Source organism: Physeter macrocephalus, chromosome 5 (genome assembly GCF_002837175.3).
Source record: "Physeter macrocephalus isolate SW-GA chromosome 5, ASM283717v5, whole genome shotgun sequence".
NCBI classification, from domain to species: domain Eukaryota; kingdom Metazoa; phylum Chordata; class Mammalia; order Artiodactyla; family Physeteridae; genus Physeter; species Physeter macrocephalus.
The window spans coordinates 18,000,483-18,022,152 of NC_041218.1; the positions used below are offsets into that span (position 1 = coordinate 18,000,483).

Here is a 21,670-nt window from a genome sequence, read left to right on the forward strand (position 1 = left end):
TTAACGACTCAAAGTCTGAACCACTTGATACTGCACATGCTCTAAAGCAACACTCACCTTGACATTGCAGACTGTCTGTCCCCGTAAATTCTTGTGTTCACAGTTAGCAATAACTTGTTCAATCTGGGCCCGATCAAAGAAATCCAACTGCAAAGGCTCAGGGATCTCCTGACTGAAGTCAATGGAGTCGAGAATACTGAGAATTTTTCGACGTACTAGAAATAATAAAAAGTAGTTCTATTTCACTTGGGACACTGAAGAGAAGAGCTAACCACCGTACTCAGCTCACCCTCAAAGACAGTGCTATGTTCAGAAAGGACATCAGTCTGGAAATTGAAGACTGTGTTGAAATCTAAAATGGATTTTATTTCTAGTACATTCATTTGCAAAAATAGTGTTTTCCCATCCTATCATCTTAGTTATAAAAAAAATTTTTTTTGATGACAAACAATCCTTTATATAGCTTTTCTACATCAGTTCAGAATTTGCAGATACAGGCATTAATTACCTCTTGAAATTTTATGCAATTAAATATATATGTATCTACAAATTTATTACAAATTCAAAGGGCTTTACCTTTCGTAGCAGTATCAAAGTGCAGGAACCCAGAGACAGACCTATTTTCATCTTCTGTTCCTCCTTCCCCATCTGTTGGAGCATCAGTAATAACAGATCAGAAAAAGAACAACACACTCATAAAATTTATTTGGAAATAACAAACACAAGGTATTTTATTTCTATGTCACTGTTTCTAGGTCAAAGAGCCCCTTGCAAATGGATAATTAAAATGCAAAGATGATGAGGACTTATCAACAACATTCATCTAATTCTTTCCGTCTCTATGAGATCCACTTCACAATTGTAGAGAGCATAATCAGAACTTCAAAAGAGCCAGGACCCAATCATGCCAGTGAGATGATTAGAAAAGCTTATGCTTAATTTGCATGTAAAATACGTATTAGAATATCTTGGGTCATGCTGGCTCAGTGTGACAAACTCCACTGTGTATCTGTATCTACGAATACAGCAAAATGTGAATGCTCCAAACAACAATAAAATTGCAATTATGGGTGATTTTGTGTTTTAAGGGAAAAGAATTCTAAAGGTAGAAAGAACTTGTTTGGCCTACAATCACATACTAACCATAAGATTCAGATTTGTGCTTGCATTCACACAGACCAGTCAGCAGCATAATAATACAAATGCCAACCCATGTTCACCTGAGTACGGTTTCACTGGCATGTCATCCAGTAGGAGGTGAAGGAGCCTCTGGGTGTGTGACCGTTGGCGATTCAGAGAAGTCACCCTTAGTTCTATCGAGGCAGTCTTCATCAGCCATGACATTTGGTTCAGCATAGATATTTCATATTCTGGAATTGAAATATGAATGTTTAGTTTCCCAGTATAATAACACAAGATCAGAACAGACCTAAAATCCATAACTCACCAGATATTTTCCCATGTAACATAGTCAATATTTTATGAAAATCGGCACCATAATAATTTATCACTCTAGAAAATTAAAAAAGGAAAAAAAACAGAGGCCAAGGGAGAAAAAATAAACTAGTGTATGTGTATGAAAGGTGAGCAAAAGCAACTGAAGAACATAAGAGAATCAAGTTTCTGTCAACAGAATAATTTCACACAGACGTAGAGGATTCTGAGTCTACCATACCATATGCAGGCCATCAAGTGTGTGGTGGCGGGAGACAGCGCTGTAGGTAAAGCTTGCCTCCTCATCAGTTACACGACCAATGCCTTTCCTGGAGGGTATACCCCACTGTCTTTGACAGCTATTCTGCCAATGTTATGGCGGATGGAAAACTGGTGAATCTGGGCTTGTGGGATACAGGTGGACAAGATGATTATGACCTATTACGTCCCCTATCCTATCCGCAAACAGATGGATTCTTAATTTGCTTTTCTCTTGTGAGTCCTGCATCGTTTGAAAATGTTCATGCAAAGTGGTACCCTGAAGTGTGACACCACTGTCCCAACACTCCTATCATCCTAGTGGGGACAAAACTTGATCTGAGGGATGATAAAGACACGATTGAGAAACTGAAGGAGAAGAAGCTGACACCCATCACCTACCCGCAGGCCTTGGCCATGGCCAAGGAGATCGGTGCCATCAAATGCCGGGAGTGCTCGGCGCTCACGCAGCGAGGCCTCAAGACAGTTTTTGATGAAGCTATCTGGGCGGTTCTCTGCCCATCTCCCGTCAAGCAGAGAAAGAGAAAATGCCTGCTGTTGTGAATGTCTGGGCCCCTCCTGCCTGTCCCATCCCCCAGGACCCTCTGTACGCTTTGCTCAAACGGTGGAGACTTTGCACTCAATGCCAGGTTTTTGTTACAGATTAGTTTTTCCATAAAACCATTTTGAACCAATCAGTAATTTCCAGGTTTTGTTTGTTTAAAGTGTAAGAGTTCAAACTTTCACATTCTATTAAAGTTTAGCCCTAAAATGACAAGCTTCCTTAAAGCCTTATTTTTCAAAGCCCCTATTCTTGCTCAGATTAAGAGTTGCCAAAATACCTTGTGAACTAAGTTGCACTGCTGGGCTAAGAACACTAACCACTAAACTGTTTAAAGACCTTTGTTTGGAAGAGACTGTAGCTTCTGAGGCAGGAGATGCAGACGCTCGCTAATGAGTTTCAGACGTGAAGAGCAGTACAGCCTCCTTCCTGAAACGTTGTCATTTAATGCATCCTGATTTACCAGTCTGTGTTCACTACCTAACATTGTACTTTACATCATAATGAATGAATGTAACAGCTCAGGTCTTTGGATCAATCTTTTTGATTTCATAGTGAGATTTTTTAGAACAAATTAGTGTATTAGCTTTTGTGAGATTTTGAACAGAGCTCTTACTACCGTGCTGCCTCTGATGAAGCATTCTGCTCTGGCCGTGGGTGCACTGGGTGGAGTGTGTGGAACACTTGTGATCAGAGGATGAAGACAGTATTTTAACAAAATATGGAAATTTACACTACATTGTCTACGTAATAATTAAACTATTAAAAGTGTCACAGGTAAAAGTTTTAAAAGGTTAATTTCTGTCAAATGCAGTAGATGATGAAGAAAGGTCAGTATTATCAGTAAGTGTTTTCTTAAGTTTTTCCTTTTCCTTAAACCTGCCTAACCCTCCTGAAATTGGGCATTTAATGCATCTTTGACCTGGTCATTCTCATAGTTGCAAACTTAGTAAATAAGTGCTTTTCTTATAGAACCCCCCCCTTTTTTTTTTTACAAATTTATTTATTTTATTTATTTATTTTTGGCTGCATTGGGTCTTCATTGCTGCTCGCGGGCTTTCTATAGTTGCGGCGAGTGGGAGCTACTCTTTGTTGCGGTGCGTGGGCTTCTCATTGCAGTGGCTTCTCCCGTTGCGGAGCACGGGCTCTAGGCACGCGGGCCCAGAGTTGTGGGCTCTAGAGTGCAGGCTCAGTAGTCGTGGCGCACAGACTTAGTTGCTCTGTGGCATGTGGGATCTTCCCAGACCAGGGCTTGAACCCGTGTCCCCTGCATTGGCAGGTGGACTCTTAACCACTGCGCCACCAGGGAAGCCCCTAGAACCCCTTCTTAATGAGCAATATGCCTCCTTGTATTATAAAATCTTTCTGAATATGCATTAGAAAATTTTTTTTTGTAGATTAGTAAAAGTGCATTCCTGTTTTCATGTTACTTTATTCAAAGCCAATAAGTGCTTTCCTTGGTCTTCTAGTAACTAGGTATAAAAATCATGTGTTGCAGCTTTACAGTTTTTAAAATACTTTAGATATTCTTAAACTGTAAACCTTGCCAGATCAAAGACACTGCACCTGGACTAATAACACTGACCCCCCACCGCTTGCCTCACTGAGTGCACACACGCTTCCTTGTCCTTGCCCCAACGATGTTCCTTGGGGTCTGTGAGCTTCTGTCAATCCTGTGCTCATGCTAACGAAGTTCTGCACAACTTACCCATTGGCAAGAATATGAGCTTGGACCTTTCAACCACTAGAACAAAACTGTTTAAGCTGACAGTTGCAGAATGGTGGAGTGTTTTTACATTGATCTTTTGCTAATGCGATTAGCAGTATGTTTTGCATGTATGACTTAATAAATCCTTGAATCATGAAAATAAAAACCCAAGTAATTCTCAAATATTTAACTTGTTAAAAAAAAAACACTATCATAAAATTTGATTCTTATTTCAGAAAACAAATATATTTTTTTAAACTAAAATAAATCTAAATTGCATAATTTTATGATGTCTTGAGATTATGAAGGACATTTGGTCTAATATATAATTAGGACTGGGAATCTCTTATACAATAGAAGTTTTTGAATCCAATATTATTTCAATATGCCTGGCTTTGAAGTCCTAAATTATGACAGTTTTACAAATATTAAATTCACCAAACACTACTACTACTGCTAGTAATAATGATTACAAGCAAAGCTAGATCAATTTTTAAAAAGTAGAAAGCATAATAGGCAAGATATTAACTGTTTTTCTCTAATTAGGTATTAAAAAGGGTTTCTCAAAAACCTTCTTATAAACAAAATCTTAGGGCTAAAAATAAAATACACTTATGACGAAAATGAAGTGAAAATTTTCTGCCACTAGGTAATTCCCAAGTCTCTCATACCATACTCTAAAAAGTAAATAGAAGCTGATAATTACTAGTAATGGAAATTTATTATGAAATTTGTGAGCCTAGATTTCCTAAAACATAAAGATGATGCAAAATAAACTTTAAAAAAACTCAATAAAACCACTACTGTCTGGATATAATATGAACTCAGAAAACTTATAACTTGATCAAAAAGAAAATTATATAAAATAGAATCCTATAAAACATAGGTAGCCTGGGATAACTGTGTTGATCAGGCCAATAAACTAAAGTTATAGTTTCCATTGTAATTAGTTTTCTATTTTTCATTTCAAGACCTGAATTGGTTTCAATATATACACAAGAAACAAAAGTAAAACAGATTTTTATGAAACAATTTCACTCAAAAAATCTGAATTTCCAAAATCTTCTTAAATATTTTCTTATCCCTTCATCACAATTTTAAAATTTTATTTGTTAGTAAAAGGATCAAATTCCATCCTTAACAGGCTATTTTAAAATAATTTTATGCTGGCAGTTAAAACATCAGGTTTCTCAAGCACAAATTAAAAAGCAACCCAAAGAACACAGAAGCAAAGTAATAAAATGAGAAAAGAATTCCACAAATTCTAAAACTGCTACCCCCAACTGTTATGAAATTAAAATCACTCAACACATACTTTACAGATTTGTTTTAATAATAAGGGAAAATAATGTCCTACCTTTGTTAGAAAACGGTAAATGTTGCAACTGAGAAAATAAGAAGTCCTGGCTGGTTCTCAAGTATCTCATAGTAGGACCAGATGTATCAGAGCATGCACATAACTGATATATCACCTAAAGAATTACAGTAAAATAAGAAAACTCCCAAATCAGCTTTTTATATTATACATTTTAAGATAAAAGGCGAACTTAAATCTACTAAGTGGAAACTAAGACCCATTAGCAACTAAAGCAAAATGGATAAACACATGTACATATAAAATAAAAGCTCAGAGTTACAAGCAGTTCTTGGCACACTAACTCAAAATATACTGGAATACAATTGGAGAATGCTGACAACAGTATTATAGGACTAATCTTGAAATCACCCTAAATATATTAACATTGAGTTGGCCAAAAAGTTTGTTCGGGTTTTTCCGTAAGATGTTATGAAAAACCAGAATGACATTTTTGGCCAACTCCAATATATATACATGTAATTAATTAACAAGTTTTAGTATTTTAACTATTATTAGTAGCAAATTACTCAGAAGTAACTTCTAAAAACCAAGGTTATGTATTAATCAGTTGATAAAAATGTTGGGATCAGAGAATCCCTTGCAGGTATCTAACCCTATGTATTCCCAAAGAGCAATGGTTCAGTATTCACCATTTCAGTGTTCGCTGTGACTATACAACTAGTAACGACAACAGACTGTAAATTCAATTTGTGTCTAGAAATACAGTCTTAAGAAAAATATAAAATAACAAAAGGTAACTAAAGATGTTGAGTAAAGCAGAGTAAAAAGACTAGAAACAACCTAAGTGTAATTTATATTGTAGCAGCATTAGAAAGTTTATGGGGGGCGGGGACACAAAACTGTATGTCTACTGAACATACCTAAATAACATGTACACCCAAGGAAAAGATAAGAAGGGAACACAAGGTAAAGCTTTAAGTACTTGCAGATGTATGCTTGTCTTTCAAACAGCTTTGATATTGTTTTTGACACTCTATAAATACTGACCTTCTCAAAACAAAACCAAGTTATTCATATGAGATGGTAAGTTAAGAAGATTCAAGAACAGATGCTCAAATATGCTCAGATATGGAAGAGGTAATACTGTTAGAGGGAGAAGGACACAATAGTGAGTTCCAAAAGCATGAAGGGCCACTTTACAAGGGTTTGCGTGATACACTTCCGAGTTCCCAAGACCAGGTAGGAAAAATATCCATTGTTAAAGTGAAGAGAGCAAAGGCACAAGATTGTGTCAACTCTTCAACCAGAAGACCTCATACTGCTGGATGATGAAAGTATCAATAAGGCCCAAATTATTTCCCTTCCATATGATCAAATTTATTTTTAAACTAACAAGCTCTTCCTTGAGGTTTAATTTTTTCCTGAAGCATAGTGAAGTATAAACCTAGAGGTTGGAACTTCCCTGGTGGCGCCATGGTTAAGAATCTGCCTGCCAAATCTGGGGACACAGGTTCGTCCCCTGGTCCGGGAAGATCCCACATGCCATGGAGCAACTAAGCCCATGCGCCACAACTGCTGATTCTGTGCTCTAGAGCCTGCGAGCCACAACTACTGAAGCCCACGAGCCACAACTACTGAAGCCCGCACGCCTAGAGCCCGTGCTCCGCAACAAGAGAAGCCACCGCGATGAGAAGCCCACGCACCGCAAGAAAGAGTAGCTCCCACTCGCCACAACTAGAGAAAGCCTGCGCGCAGCAACGAAGACCCAACACAGCCTAAATAAATAAACAAGCAAACAAACAAATAAATAAATAAACCTAGAGGTAAAGGAAGCCTCTTTCATTAAAAATGGAGCAGTGCTTCTTGTTAAAATGCAGATTCTGACTCAGCAGGTCTGGAGTGGGGCCTGAGGTTCTGCACTAACAAGCTCCCAAGAGGTGATGCTGATGATGCTGGTCCACATTTTGAGTAGCAAAGTCATAGAGCACGTGTAATAAACTGGCGGACTGCTGGTTTAGACATGTTTTGTTTGGCCAGTACAGTGTTTCAAAAAGCAGAGGATCTGGCAAACCAGGGCCTGCATCTCAACAGGGTAAAAATGAGCAGGGGCTGAGTAGCAGGGCATGTGCTCTCCAGTCTGCCAGATTCTCCTCTCCCTCCCCTCCCCATCTATTTGTTTTAAATCTGGTTTCATTCACTTACTTCACCTGCCTAACTCCTTTAGCCCAGATGATTAACCTTATCAATTGCTTCTACCTAAATATGTCAGAATCTGTAACACTGTGCTAAAATATACATCAAGTTTGTTCCCAAATTAAGGGATTCACGGGAAGACCTAGCTGTAGTACTTAGAAGTGAAAGGCTGTTTGGATAGCTAGAGGATAGAGGAAAACAGTACAGAATTACAAAAAGAAAAACAGGAGAATAACAAAGAAAAATCTCCATGTTACTAGAAGTTAATAACGCATTTCTTATCATGAAAATGAGAATCAGGGTGTCACTTAAATTGAGAAATTAGTCATATCTTATAAAGCCTAGTTCTTAAAATACTTATAAAATGAATAAAACAAGAAATAAACAAAAGAATAAAACACAAGTAAGACAACAGTTCTCATTACAGTTTAAACTTACATTAATTTCACTGTCTACCACCTTACATATAGCTATAGGGCTGCATAATTTACATGGTTCTTAAAAAGTACTATCACTTACATTCTTGCATTCTCATGTAAGTCTCACAACAGCCCATTTCACAGATTTAAAAACTCAGAGAAGTTTCATGGCATGCCCAAGGTGACGTAGCTAGTTAAGGGGTAGAGATAGGAACCAGAGGTCTTCTGACTCAAATCTACTACTCTCGTCACCAAAAAGAAACAACTTGAAACACAGCATCCTTGAAAAGTTCCCACATTATCTGGTCTAAATGCATCCAACTTCCCTTATTTTTCAAGTGATCAACATATAGGATCATGCAGATCTACAGGATTTTTATCCATAAATGAAAGACTGGTCAAATCGCGAAATGAAACTCATTTCAATTCAGTCATACTGTTATACTTTCATATCTGTGATGGAATCAAGCATCTAATTAAGCTTCTTCTCCTAAGTGCTACAAAGTGCAGCCCGCTGTATACCTGGTAACACAGCTCAGCAAGTTGAGGAGATTCTCTCACTGCCACCGGGCCTGTTCTCCCTTCAGTTCCCTTCTCCAAGATGTTTAAGATGGCATGAAGGCAAGTCCGAGGGCAACCTAACACTCCTACATAAAACCAAAAGGAAATTCAGCTTCTCTTTTCAAATTTCTGCATTAAAAACCTTAAAATACCTTTATAAAACTTAAATTCCATACACATATACCCTACCATAAACATCCTTTCAAATATTGATACAGAAAATTTATTAAATACTAACTTTTCAAGGGTTAGTTTGTCCACACTTGATATAAGTCCTAAAGATTGGCCCATCACATTACCTTTCATACATTATTTCTTTCAGTGAGTTATCCCATGAGCCTGGAATTCAATAAATGACCATTTAGCAACATAAATATGAAAAGAAATAAATGCCTATGTATCTTATGGCTATACCTGGGTCTTGTAGGTTTGTGGTACTGACAGGTTTCTTCAATTCAAAGCCCAATAGGTAGAGAGCAAGATTTGGTGGATTGCGTTCCAGAGAGGTGATGAGAAGATTCAAGATGTGGATTCTTGTTTCATGACGGATTCCAGCTAATTTCTTTTCAAGTTCTGATCCTTAATTTGGAAATCACAAAACAATAAAAAGTTAACATAAATCAAATAGGAAAATATAAAACTTGTATCCCAAACCTCCATGTTTTCTTTAGTTTTAGTTTACTTGATTAGCCAGTACATTAAGTTCAGATTTAAGAGGTTTCCCAAAAGCCTTATATACTTTTATGCTAGCAAATTCTCAAATTTCTCTTACATCACCACTAGACATTCAACAGTTTTCTTTATAGTAAGCATTTACATAAAATTTAAAAATATACGTGTTAATCTAAGACATACCCTCTTCTAGACGTACAAATTCTTCTGTATCTTCACTATCCAAACACTCCACAAATCCAGCCATCAGCTTCTGACTTACACTCTGAAGTCATATAAAGATTTTAAAATGACTAAATATTAGAGAAACTATGATAAATATGATATATATTCATAAACATTTTTCTATAAAGAAAAAAGGCAAATCTGCTCCAAGGAAAGTATTTAGGTTTCAGTTACATTTTTAATTAATATAAAACTGAGTTCCTTAACTGAGTGCCATTTAGCTTGCTATAGAAATAAAGAAACAAAAACTTTAAAAGTTTATTGGTTTTAAAACTTGCTTCACTAATTTTCTTTTCCAAAGAATCAAACTAGTTTTTTTAAAAAATAACATTGAATTGCTATTTCATAACTTCATTATATACTCAATGCTATCAGATCTTAGCTAAAATATAAAATAAAATTCTCATCTTCTCTCTTTAGAAATGTACACGTACACCAGTTTTATATTTCTGGGCTGAGAGACTAGATACTACTTTACCTCCTTTAAGAACTCTAGCAGGATGCTATGGGGGACTTCCCTGGTGGTCCAGTGGTAAAGAATCCATCTTCCAATGCAGCGGACGCGGGTTTGTTCCCTGGTCGGGGAACTAAGATCCCACATGCCGCAGGGAAACTTAAGCCCATGCGCCTCAACTAGAGAGCCTGCATGCTGCAGACTACAGAGCCCACATGCTCTGGAGCCCGTGCACCACAACTAGAGAGAGAAAACCTGCACGCCACAACTAGAGAGAAGCCTGTGTGCCGAAACGAAGAGCCCGCGCAACACAACTAAGACCCAACGCAGCCAAAATAAATAAATAAATAAATACACTTAAAAAAAACAAACAAATAAAAAACAAGAACTCTAGCAGGATGCTAAAATTGGTAATAACAATTCATACTCAAATGAATACCAGCAAACTGAAAATCTTCATTCAACATCCCCTAATTAATTATGTGGTTTCATGAACTTCATCCAAAAACCAGATTAGACATCTATATTTTACTATAAATTATGGTTCTCAACCTTGGCAGTACTGCCACTCCAGAAGGCACTTAGAAATATGTGGGGGCATTTTGAGTCATCACAACTAGAGATTACTACTGACAGACAGTGGCAGGGAACCAGGGATGCTAAGAGTCCTGCAATTTGAGGGACAGTTACACATAAAATGAAGATCTGTCCCGCCCAGAATGCCAGAAGAGTCCCTGTTTCAAAACACGGAAAGACAATAATATTCTTCAACTAGCAAGAGCAGTGATTACCAGCATAAAATACAAAAGGACAAATGTCTATAAACAGAAAGAAAAATAGCAGATTCCCCAATTATAGCTATTCAGTGAATAGAAAGAGAACTATTATAAATTGGACTAAAAGAGGAAAACATCTAAAAACGTTCTCCAGTGTATCAAATGAAGTGACACAAATGTGGGTCACCAAAAAGCCATAGAAGTAGACAACTCACAACAGTGAAATCAGAATTGCAGAGGCTCACCCACCACAGAGGCAACTGAGGAAGGGTGAAACAAAGGATGCAAAAAACAAACAGAAGTTGTACTTACAAACCTAATAATCATTTTAATGTGCCTGGAGTAGCAACAGTCTCATTAGGCCATACAGTCACATACCATAATATAGAGTATAATCACATACTATAGTATATGTAGTATCACTGGGAATGGTATCGTCAAACACAAATCACAGCCCAGCACACGGGTAGGCTTTCATCCATCATATACAAATATACTTACTCTCAGAATTTTTCCACATACAAGGATAAGATGTACTCAGGAAACACCAAAAAATAACAACAACAAAATCAGTTACCTGGTCATGTGTGAAATCTCCAACCAATTTTATCTGAATATTGGAATTGCAAGAGATACAGCAGAGGATCTTGGCACTTTCAAAAGCCAATTCTGGATTAGTATTGCCATGATATAGGTATCTTTAAAACAAGAGAACATTTGAGGAATTATGTGATGTAATTTTTGCTTCTTACTATTCTCGATACAGAACATTTAGGATCAGGGCTTCCCCTACCCATACAGCACTTCTGGGTAAATTAGACAAAGGTTTCCCCTTCTAACTAGATGTAACCTGTTACAGGTTGAATCATGTTTTCCCAAAATTCATATGTTGATAGCCAAACCCAGAATGACCTTATCTGGAAATAGAGTCTTTGAAGATATAATTAATCAAGCTAAGATGAGGTCATCAAAGAGAATCCTAATCCAATGACTGATATCCTTATAAAAAAGGGAAATGTGGACACAGACACACACACATGGAGAATGCCGTGTAAAGGTGAAGGCAGAGATTGGGAGATGCTTCCACAAGTCATGGAACACCAAGCACTGCCAGCAAACCACCAGAAGTTCAGATTATACAATGAAAAGTTTGCTCCCCAGTCACATCCTCCAAATATCCAATTTCCCAAGAGGAGACTAACAATATTAAGATTATGTCATTTTGTACTTAGAAATTTTTAGGACATAAAGTAAGTTAGAAAGGGACTTCCCTGGTGACACAGTGGTTAAGACTCCATGCTCCCAATGCAGGGGCCCTGGGTTCGATGCCTGGTCAAGGAACTAGATCCCACATGCATGCTGCAACTAAGACTTCACATGCCACAACTAAGGAGCCCACGAGCTGCAACTAAGGAGCATGCCTGCTGCAACTAAGACCCAGTGAACCAAATAAATAAAATAAATAATTTCACTTTTTAAAAAAAGAGTAAGTTAAAAAGAAGAAAAAGAAATTATAAGGTTCAGAGTAATTAAAATCAGAGAAGCAAAAGAAGATAATAATAAAATGAGACCAAAAAAAATGTTAAGTGATGCATTAGGGATCTGAGCAGATTTGGAAATCAAAGCTAGAATGCCATCTCATTCATTTCATCATTTCTCTACCTACAAATGGAACTTACCTGGCAATGTTCACCACATTATCAGCCTTCTTAGTTCTGGGATTGATTCCCTGCAATAGCTGTTCTAAAGGACAGACTATTAGAGCCAGCTGACTCTCTCTTAGAAGATCCATAAAGAGGTTTTCCTTTTGCAGAGTGAGATTGAGAAGTGCAAGGCAATGTTGCACTGCTTTCTCCAGGTGTTTCTTCCCTATAGAGCAAAATCAAAGTTGGAAAGTTCTACATGAATCTTAGAAACTCATAATCAATTCTTAGGAAAATAAGGTAAAGGACAAGTTCCAGATTCAAAAAGACCTCAAGTTTTCAAACCGTCAGCAGTAACTTTACAAAACTCCTCACCCAGACAAGTCATGGTAACTTTTGTAACTCAGATTACTTTAATGCAATGGCTTCTCAGTAATTTTTCCTGTATCCTTTCCCTGATTATTTAGAGCAATGGTTCTCGGATGGGAGTGAGCTTGGCCCCAGAGGACATATAGCAATATCTGGAGACACTTTAGGTTGTCACAACAAGGGATGTGCTGCAGGCATCTAGCGGGTAGAGGATAACAGGACAGCCTCTACATTAAAGAATTATTCTGCCAAAGGTGCCAATGGTGCTGAGGCCAAGAAACTGATTTAAAATAATACATAACTATTGTGGAAAATCTGGAAAATAAAGAAGCAGAAAATATAAACACGAGTCACCTATAATCCCACCATTCAAATTTATAATACATGTGCTCTGGAGCCAAACTGCCTAAGTTCAAATCACAGCCCTGACCCTGGAGAAAGATGTGAAACCTCTTTATGCATCAATTTCCTTATTCATTACATGGAAATAATATCATCTACCACATAGGGCTTTTGTACAGGTTAAATGTATTAATACATGTAACGTGCTTTTACAATTGCCAAATGCATAGTAAGCACTCAATAAATGATATTAACTACTAGTAACAGTAAATGAAATTTATTGAACACTATGTACCACACTCCATAGTAAGGGCTTTTACAAATACTGTGAAGAAAACAAAACAAAACAAAGATTTAAATTTAATTAAATTAATTAAATTAAAAAATTTAAAGTTAGACATGTTAAAGATGTTAAAGTGATAAGAGATAATTATGATTACCTACCAAAGATCCTGCAATAAGACAGTTATAATGAGAGTCTCTGTACTTTAGTCTGCTTTCACTTTTAATATACTTTCATTGTGTGACTCACTAAAACAACACCGTAGATACAGAGAGAGAATCTTACAGTGGAAAGGAAGTTCAGAGGTCATCTACTTCAAACCATCAGTTTACAAAAGACAAAACCAGCAAAACTGTTTTCAATATGTGAAGACATTCAGGCACATACCAGGGAAAGGAGCATAGGTATCAAGCTGCTTAACGCCTTCCTCCAGTAAACTAAGAGCAAGCTCCAACATTGGTGACTCATTCAGAAGATGATACATCAGACTAAATCCTGGTGGCTTATAGGCTATGATTTCTTCTCCTAAACAGAACATAACATAGTGCAAAAGATGGTGAATTAGTACTTTTGTCACACCCTTGATTTCTATGAAATATGTGAGACTTGTAAATTAAATGGTATCTAAACAGATGAAGGCAAGTTTCAATTTAGAGACAGTGACACCAACTATATACAGTGGTAATTTCCAAAAGAGCTGATCTGCACATAACAGTTAGTTCACATGTTATATGTTAACTCACTAAAGAATCTGTAAGGCAATGTTCTTACTCCTCCATTCAGTGAAATTTTACTTTATTTTATCTTGCTCAGAACAGTCAAAATGACTTAAACAATGCACAAAAAACCATAAAATTATAATTTAACTTATAACCAGAAACAATTTATAGCTTATGTATAATAATTTATAAATTATAAATAGGTTTATAAATAGCTGACACCTTGTTTGAAACTGACAGAATTAAATTACCTTGTAGTTCCACAAACTGGTCTACAAAATCTTCAAGTTGAGGCTCATAATCTCTGAGCAATTTATAAAACACCGCCAAAACAACCTCAGCGACTTCCCACTATAGAAAAACATAAATATTTCAATAACAGTAATAGTTCAAGGTGATAACCTTGCTAAGTTTTTCATTCCTCCCACTTTTCTCTAGAAAATGAGTGAAATCCCCTTTCTACTTTATTTATGCTAAGCAATATAGAAATCCCAGTTCATTTTGCTTTGTTTTGCTAAAGGACAATGGATTGGCTAATTTTTCTAGGTAAAACATTTGTAAAAGCATTAGTCTAAAAGAAACATTTCTATAGCAGATATTTGGGCTTTGTTAATAAATCTAAAGCACTCAGTATCTAGCCATAGTCAATTTATAATTAAACAACACCAGATTTGAACACCTCTCCAAAGTGTGAAATATTTCAGTGTCTCTAAGAATCTCAGCTGCACAGGATTGGAGAAATCATCTCATTTAATCAACACTTATTTTACAGGTGAAGCAAGTGAAGTTCAGAGCAGTGAATGATATCCCCAAGACCATAAAGCTTGGAAGCAAACGTGCTGGAGGTCCAGCCCTGCACTTCTAATTCCCAGACCAGTGTTCATGGCTCTAGCCAAAGTTAAGAATCAAAAAAAAAAAAGTTAAGAATCACTGGTAGGCTTCCCCCAAATGACCTCATTACCACCTCTTTGTTTAAAATGTTTTAAAAGCCATGTAACAAAAGGAAAAATATTTATGCCAAAGGGAAAATATATATAACTGTACAGACAATAAATTAAACTGTTTAAAAAAATCCACTGCATAGAATTTTAATAAGGCTGAGTTTGGTAACTGTACATGGTGGATTTTTAAGTATTACTTTAGTCATTATTTCCACTGTACATTATTTTATCACGGCTGATTTTGAGAATTGGGACAATCATTTTTTAATTATTTTTTAAAAATTATTTACTTTTCTCTATTTTCCAAATTTTTCAAAATAATTTGTTTAAATAAAAAATGCTTATCACCACATAATAATGGATTTTAGGATTAATAAATATACACACTGCCTCTAACACTCTGTTTATAGTTGTTTATCTCAATCCAAAGCACTGTTTTTGAGAAGCTAGTGTTCTAAAATACAAAGATGTAAGTTAAACCTTAAGAAGACTTCCTAGTGAAATAAATTCACAAAATTGAGGGAAAATTTCTTAGGGTAATATGTGGGGAAGTAAATGGTAGCTGGGAAGAGCAGCAGTGCTAGAAATATTAGAAATGCATGGGTGAAAAATAATAAACATGGAAAGAAAGTTGCTGACTAAGCTCTAAACCCTTAGGTCATAATGACCTTTTTAAGAAAAGGCAAATAAGACATTTAAAAGAAATGCCAAAAAGTATCAGAACATTTTGTTGAAGAGATTGCAATTATCAGCATCCATTATCCATCTAAAATGACTTTTATTAATAAGGCATGGCTGCTGTTATAGCTTTCATCCAATAAGGAAACATATGTTAATAAGGTAATTCTAGGGCTTCAATAAAATGTATACCCCTCTCAGTGTTTATTTCTACCACATGAGAAGCAAAACTTCTAAAGCAACTGACAAAAATTAAACTTCAGTTATTTGGGACTAAATATTAGAAACAAACTATGTCCAATGATAGGGCAATGAAAAATAAACTATGCTAGATACAAGTAATGATTCTGCAGTCATTAAAAAGACTGTTTCCAAAGAATCTTTAATAGCATGAAAAAAGTCCTCATAATACTATGTTTAGTGGACAAAAAGGGATACAAGCTAATTCAGCTCATTATCTCAGTTTAAGTAGATATGCATAAGAAAAAGAATAATAGTTAACCTTCCCTTGGCAACAGGATTATGGTTGATATAATTTCTTCATATATTTTTCTATATTTTCCTAATTTCCCAAATTAGCATGAACTATATTATTTTATAATCATTAATACAACAAATAAACCCAACAGGTTCAAAAACAGCAAACTATAAAAATAAAGCAGAAATGTCCCTACAAGATATATCCAAGGGTAGTCTGTGAACCAATAAACAGTATTATAGACTAAAGTGAATTACATCGGAACCTGGAAGGGTTTCTTACATAGCTTAGTGGTTATGAGCTTGGATCTGGAATCAGAGTCCTAGGTTCAAATCCTGGTCCTGGACCTTAAGCAAGTTCCTTAACTTTGCTAAGCCTCCATCTGTAAAATGGGAATATTAATAGTACCTGCCTCGCAGTAATATTAGAGTTACATAAGCTGATATATACATTTAGCTCAGTTGTGAGTGTATTGCAACCAGAGCAAATATGTACATAAATGTCAGTGCTCCCTCAGCCGCTATCCACGGCAAACATACCTAATGAATCACAATATGCCTTCCCACTGAACCAGACTCCACAACCCAGAAGTGCTACTAATCATTAGAAATTAGTGTGCAAGTTTAAACTTATTTCAATCCCTAACCAAAATCATCCCAATAAAGGATAGTGTGTTTCCAACTGCCAAAGGTGTAACACTTTTGGTTCAATTTTGGTCAAAATTTGTTCAATTAAGGATCTAAATGACTATGACTTCATATCAATTATATTACTAATCACTAAAAAGTCACTGCTTTGGTTTTAATGCCTTAATTTATTTTTTAATGCATATAAACCAATCAGACCATGGATATGTCAGTATAAAACTATGAATTTTACTAACTTTCAAAAGCTAAAATGAGCTTATAGCATCTTGTACCTCTAATAAAAGAAAAAGCAGCAATAAATGAGTAAGGAGACAAAAGTTTTTCTCTGAACATAACCTTTTCAGCTGCTCTCCGGTAAGCTCTTGTACGGAATCGGAGAAACACAGAATCTCTAAGGAACTGCAAATAAGGGTCAAAGCCGGGAGGCCGCAGTCCAGCGCCCAAATTAGAAGGAAAGGAGCTCTCCACCAGGGTACTAATTAGCTGGCAAAAGGCACGAGTTAATGGGTATTCTTCACATCGGGATTCTATCTCATTTAGTTCCACCTTCCAAAGAAAAATAAAGGAAATTCAGTAACATAAAACCATCAGCTATAAAGTGCAAAGCATTTTTCAGACATTAACTCATTAATATCAGTATAACATCACACCCAAAGACCCACACAGATATTATCATTTTTTATTTAGAGGTAAAGACACAAAAGTTAAAAATGGAAACCTTAAATGTTTCTTGGAAAAAGAGGAAGGGAGCGTAGAGAGAAAAAAATAAACTAAAACAAGTAAATTCTCACTTTAGGGTTGACCCAAGTAGCCTAATTAAACTGAGTTCAAACCAAACTTTCAGTTTGGATGGCTGCCATCTAACATGCCTTTCCAACTCTGAAACCAAAAGTATTTTGATTTCTTTCATAAAAAGTTTAATCTCCATTTCAACACAAAAAACCCTCAAATGAAAATACATTAAAGTTGAAAATTACAGAAGCCTAATAGGGTAAGAATATTTCTTCTTAGTCTTTTTATCATGTGAATGTATGAATATAGCATTTAAACTAAAAGGAAAGCTTTACCTCAATACCAATAGCTTGCCTCTGGCTTGGAACTCTTACAGTTTGCAGTACCTTAAAATAATAAGAACTAGATGTTAGGAGCACTCATTTAAAAAGAAGCAGCTTTGCAATAATAGTCATATACAACACCCACCACATTCTACATCTTACAATGTCGATCAGAAATGACAACTGAGAAGTCTCTGATGAACTTTCATTAGCAATTGCGTCCAGGTTCAGGAAGAACTTCCAATTACCTGGGCTTCAGAAAACGTAATTTCTAAGTGCACACAAGATGTGTTTTCAGCAACTTTCCTCTCAGATATTCCATGAATGAACCTTAAAAGGATTTATGAGATGCAATCTCACCCAAACACACTTCATCTTAGGTATAAAGAAGCGGTTAGGACAATGATAAGTACTGACATGCTCATGAATGAAAAAATGAATTATCAACACTAAACTAAAAGTGGCCAAGCCTCCAGCACACACCAACTCCCTTAATTTTTGTTTTTATAAAGTATCATTAACATCTTCAGGACATGTATGTCACAAAACAACTAGAATACTCCTTCAAAACAGTAGCTTTACCAATGTGTCAGAATCATAGGCTCCCTTATGTGGTATTATTTCTAAGACAAACATATATTCCTCCTAACCATTTTACTAGAAAAATCTCTATAGGACACATTCTTATTTTCCTTTATTTACTTTACCACATATAGAATAACTCTATCTCGACATAAAAATTCCAATAGGGCTTATAACTAAAGAAATAAGAGTTGATAAAGACACTTCACTTGTCTGCTGTAAGACAGGAAGGGCACAGAAGGAAGCAGCATGTGGCATCTCCCACATTTAATGAGTACAGATGACTTCTGAAGGCTTGTATCAGCCTAGTATCAAAGACAGAGTTGAGGAATTTATTAATCTTACAAACACTGAAAAACAAAGAGAAGAACCAGTCTCCAGTAACCCAGTGAAGCTGTCAGCTGATCCAAGAGAAAAACCCCAGCCTGTTAGTTTCTGATGCTATGCTTAGTACCAAAATCATAACTTTCTATCTGTGAAGTTCGTGGTATACTATACGTTTCAACTGGATGCACTTGCTTGTACAATATTATCAAATCTCACTTCCAAACTGTAATAATGTAAATAAGAGAGCTCATAATACTACCTGAGTGTATTCCAACGACTGCCAGAGAGAAGCAGCAATTTCAGGAGATTTTCCAAACGCTGCAAGTGTCTTCAGTAGTTCGGCCTTTAATACAGGAGGGATACTGCATTGCAGGAGTCCCAGAATCACCACCACGGGGGTCCACTGAGGATGTTCACAGAGTGCCAAACGAGCATTTTCACTCTGAGTATTGAATACAAAAAGAACAAGAGAGACTTTCCATTTTCAAAAGCTAAGAAAAATGACCAGTAATCATCTAAGTTGCTAACACTTACACTGAGTATTCATAGGCTTAATACATACTAAAACAAAGATAAGCCTAAGGCAAATGCTTGAACTCTACCAGTAGATCAAATCAGATCACTAGCTCAGTCAGTGTAAAAAATGGAGAAAAGATAGCCTTTGTAGAATTACTTTGACAGCTCTAAGAATGGAAAATAAAATAATACATACAAACAGAAAAAGTCTTCCAGGGTCACATAAATCTTACATAGGCATTTTACATCTTTTCTGGAACAATGTTAGATATGAATGAATAAAATACCTTGTCCTTTTCTGAGAAAAAAATGGAAATACACATAAACGCACACACGCACGCGCACACACACACTCCCCCACACACGGTATCAAGTATCACTCCATTTTAATTCAGCAAGAAATAATTACAAACTTTATGTTTCGACCTTTAATACTATTTAGCATTACTGGAAAAACCAGTAAGTTAGAAGACACTCTTCCTATCCTTCAGAGAGAATGTCAGACTAAGGAACTTAGCTTTGCTCTAGTGAACAAAAGAAACAACTAGAAGCGCAAATAGGACCTAATTAAACTTAAAAGCTTTTGCACAGTAAAGGAAACCCTCGACAAAATGAAGACTACCTACTGAATGGGAGAAAATATTTGTAAATGATATGACCAATAAGGGGTTAATATCCAAAATATATAAACAGCTCACACAACTCAACATCACAAAAACAAACAACACGACTAAAAATGGGCAGAAGTCCTGAAAAGACACTTCTCCAGGGCTTCCCTGGTGGCGCAGTGGTTGAGAGTCCGCCTGCCGATGCAGGGGACACGGGTTCGTGCCCCGGTCTGGGAAGATCCCACCAAAAAATGACATGCAGATGGCCAACAAGCACATGAAAAGACGCTCAAGGTCACTAATCATCAGGGAAATGCAAATCAAAACCACAGTGAGATACCACCTCACACCTGTCAGAATGACTATCATCGAAAAGAACACAAAGGCGAGAATATGGAGAAAAGGCAACTCTCCTACACTGTTGGTGGGAATGTAAATTGTGCAGCCACCATGGAAAACTGTATGGAGGGTTCTCAAAAAACTAAAAACAAACTACTATATGACCCCGCAATTCTACTCCTGGGTATATACCTGAAGAAAACAAAAACACTAATTTGAAAAGATACAAGCACCCCAATGTTCATAGCAGCATTACTTACAATTGCCAAGATATGGAAGCAACCTAACTGTCCATCAAAAGACAAATGGATTAAGAAGATATGATATATATATGAGAGAGAAAAAATATTCAGTAAATAAATTTTCTTTTTAATTAAAAATACTCTGTGTAGATACGTGCGGTAGATTACTCCTTTCTGCTCGTGGACGCCGCCGAGTAAGCATCGTTGACGTTTCCCCCCCCCTCCACTGCCGTCATGTCTAAGTCAGAGGTGAGTAAGACGCTCTCTCCAGCTAAATTTTCTTTCTCGCGCCTTCCTGAGTTCAGTAGGGTTCGGCCTGGTTTGGCTGCTTGCCCCAACCGGTTCAGCAGTTCTTCGGTCGCTGCCAGGGCCTACCCCTCCCTAAGTTGAGGTCGCCATTTTGTCCTCTTCGCCATGAGGCTGCCGTCCTGCAACCCTTAGCTATCAACGCAGGCTCGGTCCACCTTGCAAGACTTTTAAGCACATTCAGTCTGTTTTTTACTTTGTCTCAGTGGGCGACTTTCTTAAAGAGCATTTATAGTCGATATTGGAGATGTACTTCTTCCTCCTAGTCCTTTTGTTGCGCGTGCGTCGAAGGGAGTGAGGGACGCATGCGCTCGGCGCCTCCTGGCCCACCCAGCACCCAACATTACCGCCTCCCCCAGTGCGGAGGAGCACGTGGCTTGCTGCGACCAGAAGGAACAATAAGTGTTTTCGTACGTTGCCATCTAGTTTTAGTTTTGGTTCTTGTAATTGGAAGGTGTTTTGCGTTATAGCCCCACTTAGCGCTTTTTTTTCTTCTACTCATAGTCACCCAAAGAGCCCGAACAGCTGCGGAAGCTCTTCATCGGAGGTTTGAGCTTTGAAACAACCGATGAGAGTCTGCGGAGCCATTTTGAGCAGTGGGGAACGCTCACAGATTGTGTGGTAAGACTTGAAAGAGACAAAGGACCGTAGAACTCGTTGATTTCTTTGGCTTAGCTTGCTGTAGTAACCATCTGAATGCTAATGGGATTATAGTTGTAAGTAAGGTGTGGCTTTAACTGTCTAAAAAGCTCCCAATTGATTACGTTTAGATGGTTAGTGGGAAATTGAAGGGTTTCAGACAAAGGGTTGGTATAAAGTCTCCTATTGCCTTACTTAAGGTAGAAAAGGCAATAGCTTCTGGGGGCTTACCACGTATTAACCATTAAAGGTAATGAGGGATCCAAACACCAAACGCTCCAGAGGCTTCGGGTTTGTCACATATGCCACTGTGGAGGAGGTGGATGCGGCCATGAATGCAAGGCCACACAAGGTGGATGGAAGAGTTGTGGAACCA

The 21,670-nt window shown here is 36.9% G+C and overlaps 1 protein-coding gene and 1 pseudogene across 3 annotated transcripts in view; one reads left to right on the top strand and one right to left on the bottom strand.

Annotated features, from left to right (window-relative positions):
* The window catches only part of NUP205 (nucleoporin 205), an 87,717-nt gene that overhangs the window by 34,437 nt on the left and 31,610 nt on the right, over positions 1-21,670 (bottom strand). For 2 of the 3 annotated variants that reach the window (XM_007118629.4, XM_007118630.4), the window contains exons 13-26: positions 18,904-19,086; positions 17,748-17,798; positions 17,017-17,226; positions 14,188-14,287; positions 13,605-13,742; positions 12,260-12,449; positions 11,158-11,278; positions 9,309-9,390; positions 8,868-9,032; positions 8,415-8,539; positions 5,320-5,434; positions 1,221-1,370; positions 577-648; positions 58-215 (exon numbers count right to left, since the gene is read on the bottom strand). In XM_007118629.4, the coding sequence (XP_007118691.3) occupies positions 58-215; positions 577-648; positions 1,221-1,370; positions 5,320-5,434; positions 8,415-8,539; positions 8,868-9,032; positions 9,309-9,390; positions 11,158-11,278; positions 12,260-12,449; positions 13,605-13,742; positions 14,188-14,287; positions 17,017-17,226; positions 17,748-17,798; positions 18,904-19,086 (1,860 nt within the window). The remainder of the gene's footprint in view (positions 1-57; positions 216-576; positions 649-1,220; positions 1,371-5,319; positions 5,435-8,414; positions 8,540-8,867; positions 9,033-9,308; positions 9,391-11,157; positions 11,279-12,259; positions 12,450-13,604; positions 13,743-14,187; positions 14,288-17,016; positions 17,227-17,747; positions 17,799-18,903; positions 19,087-21,670) is intronic. The other variant, XM_055084817.1, reaches the window with a different exon arrangement.
* Positions 1,679-2,256, top strand: LOC102987054 (ras-related C3 botulinum toxin substrate 1-like; annotated as a pseudogene).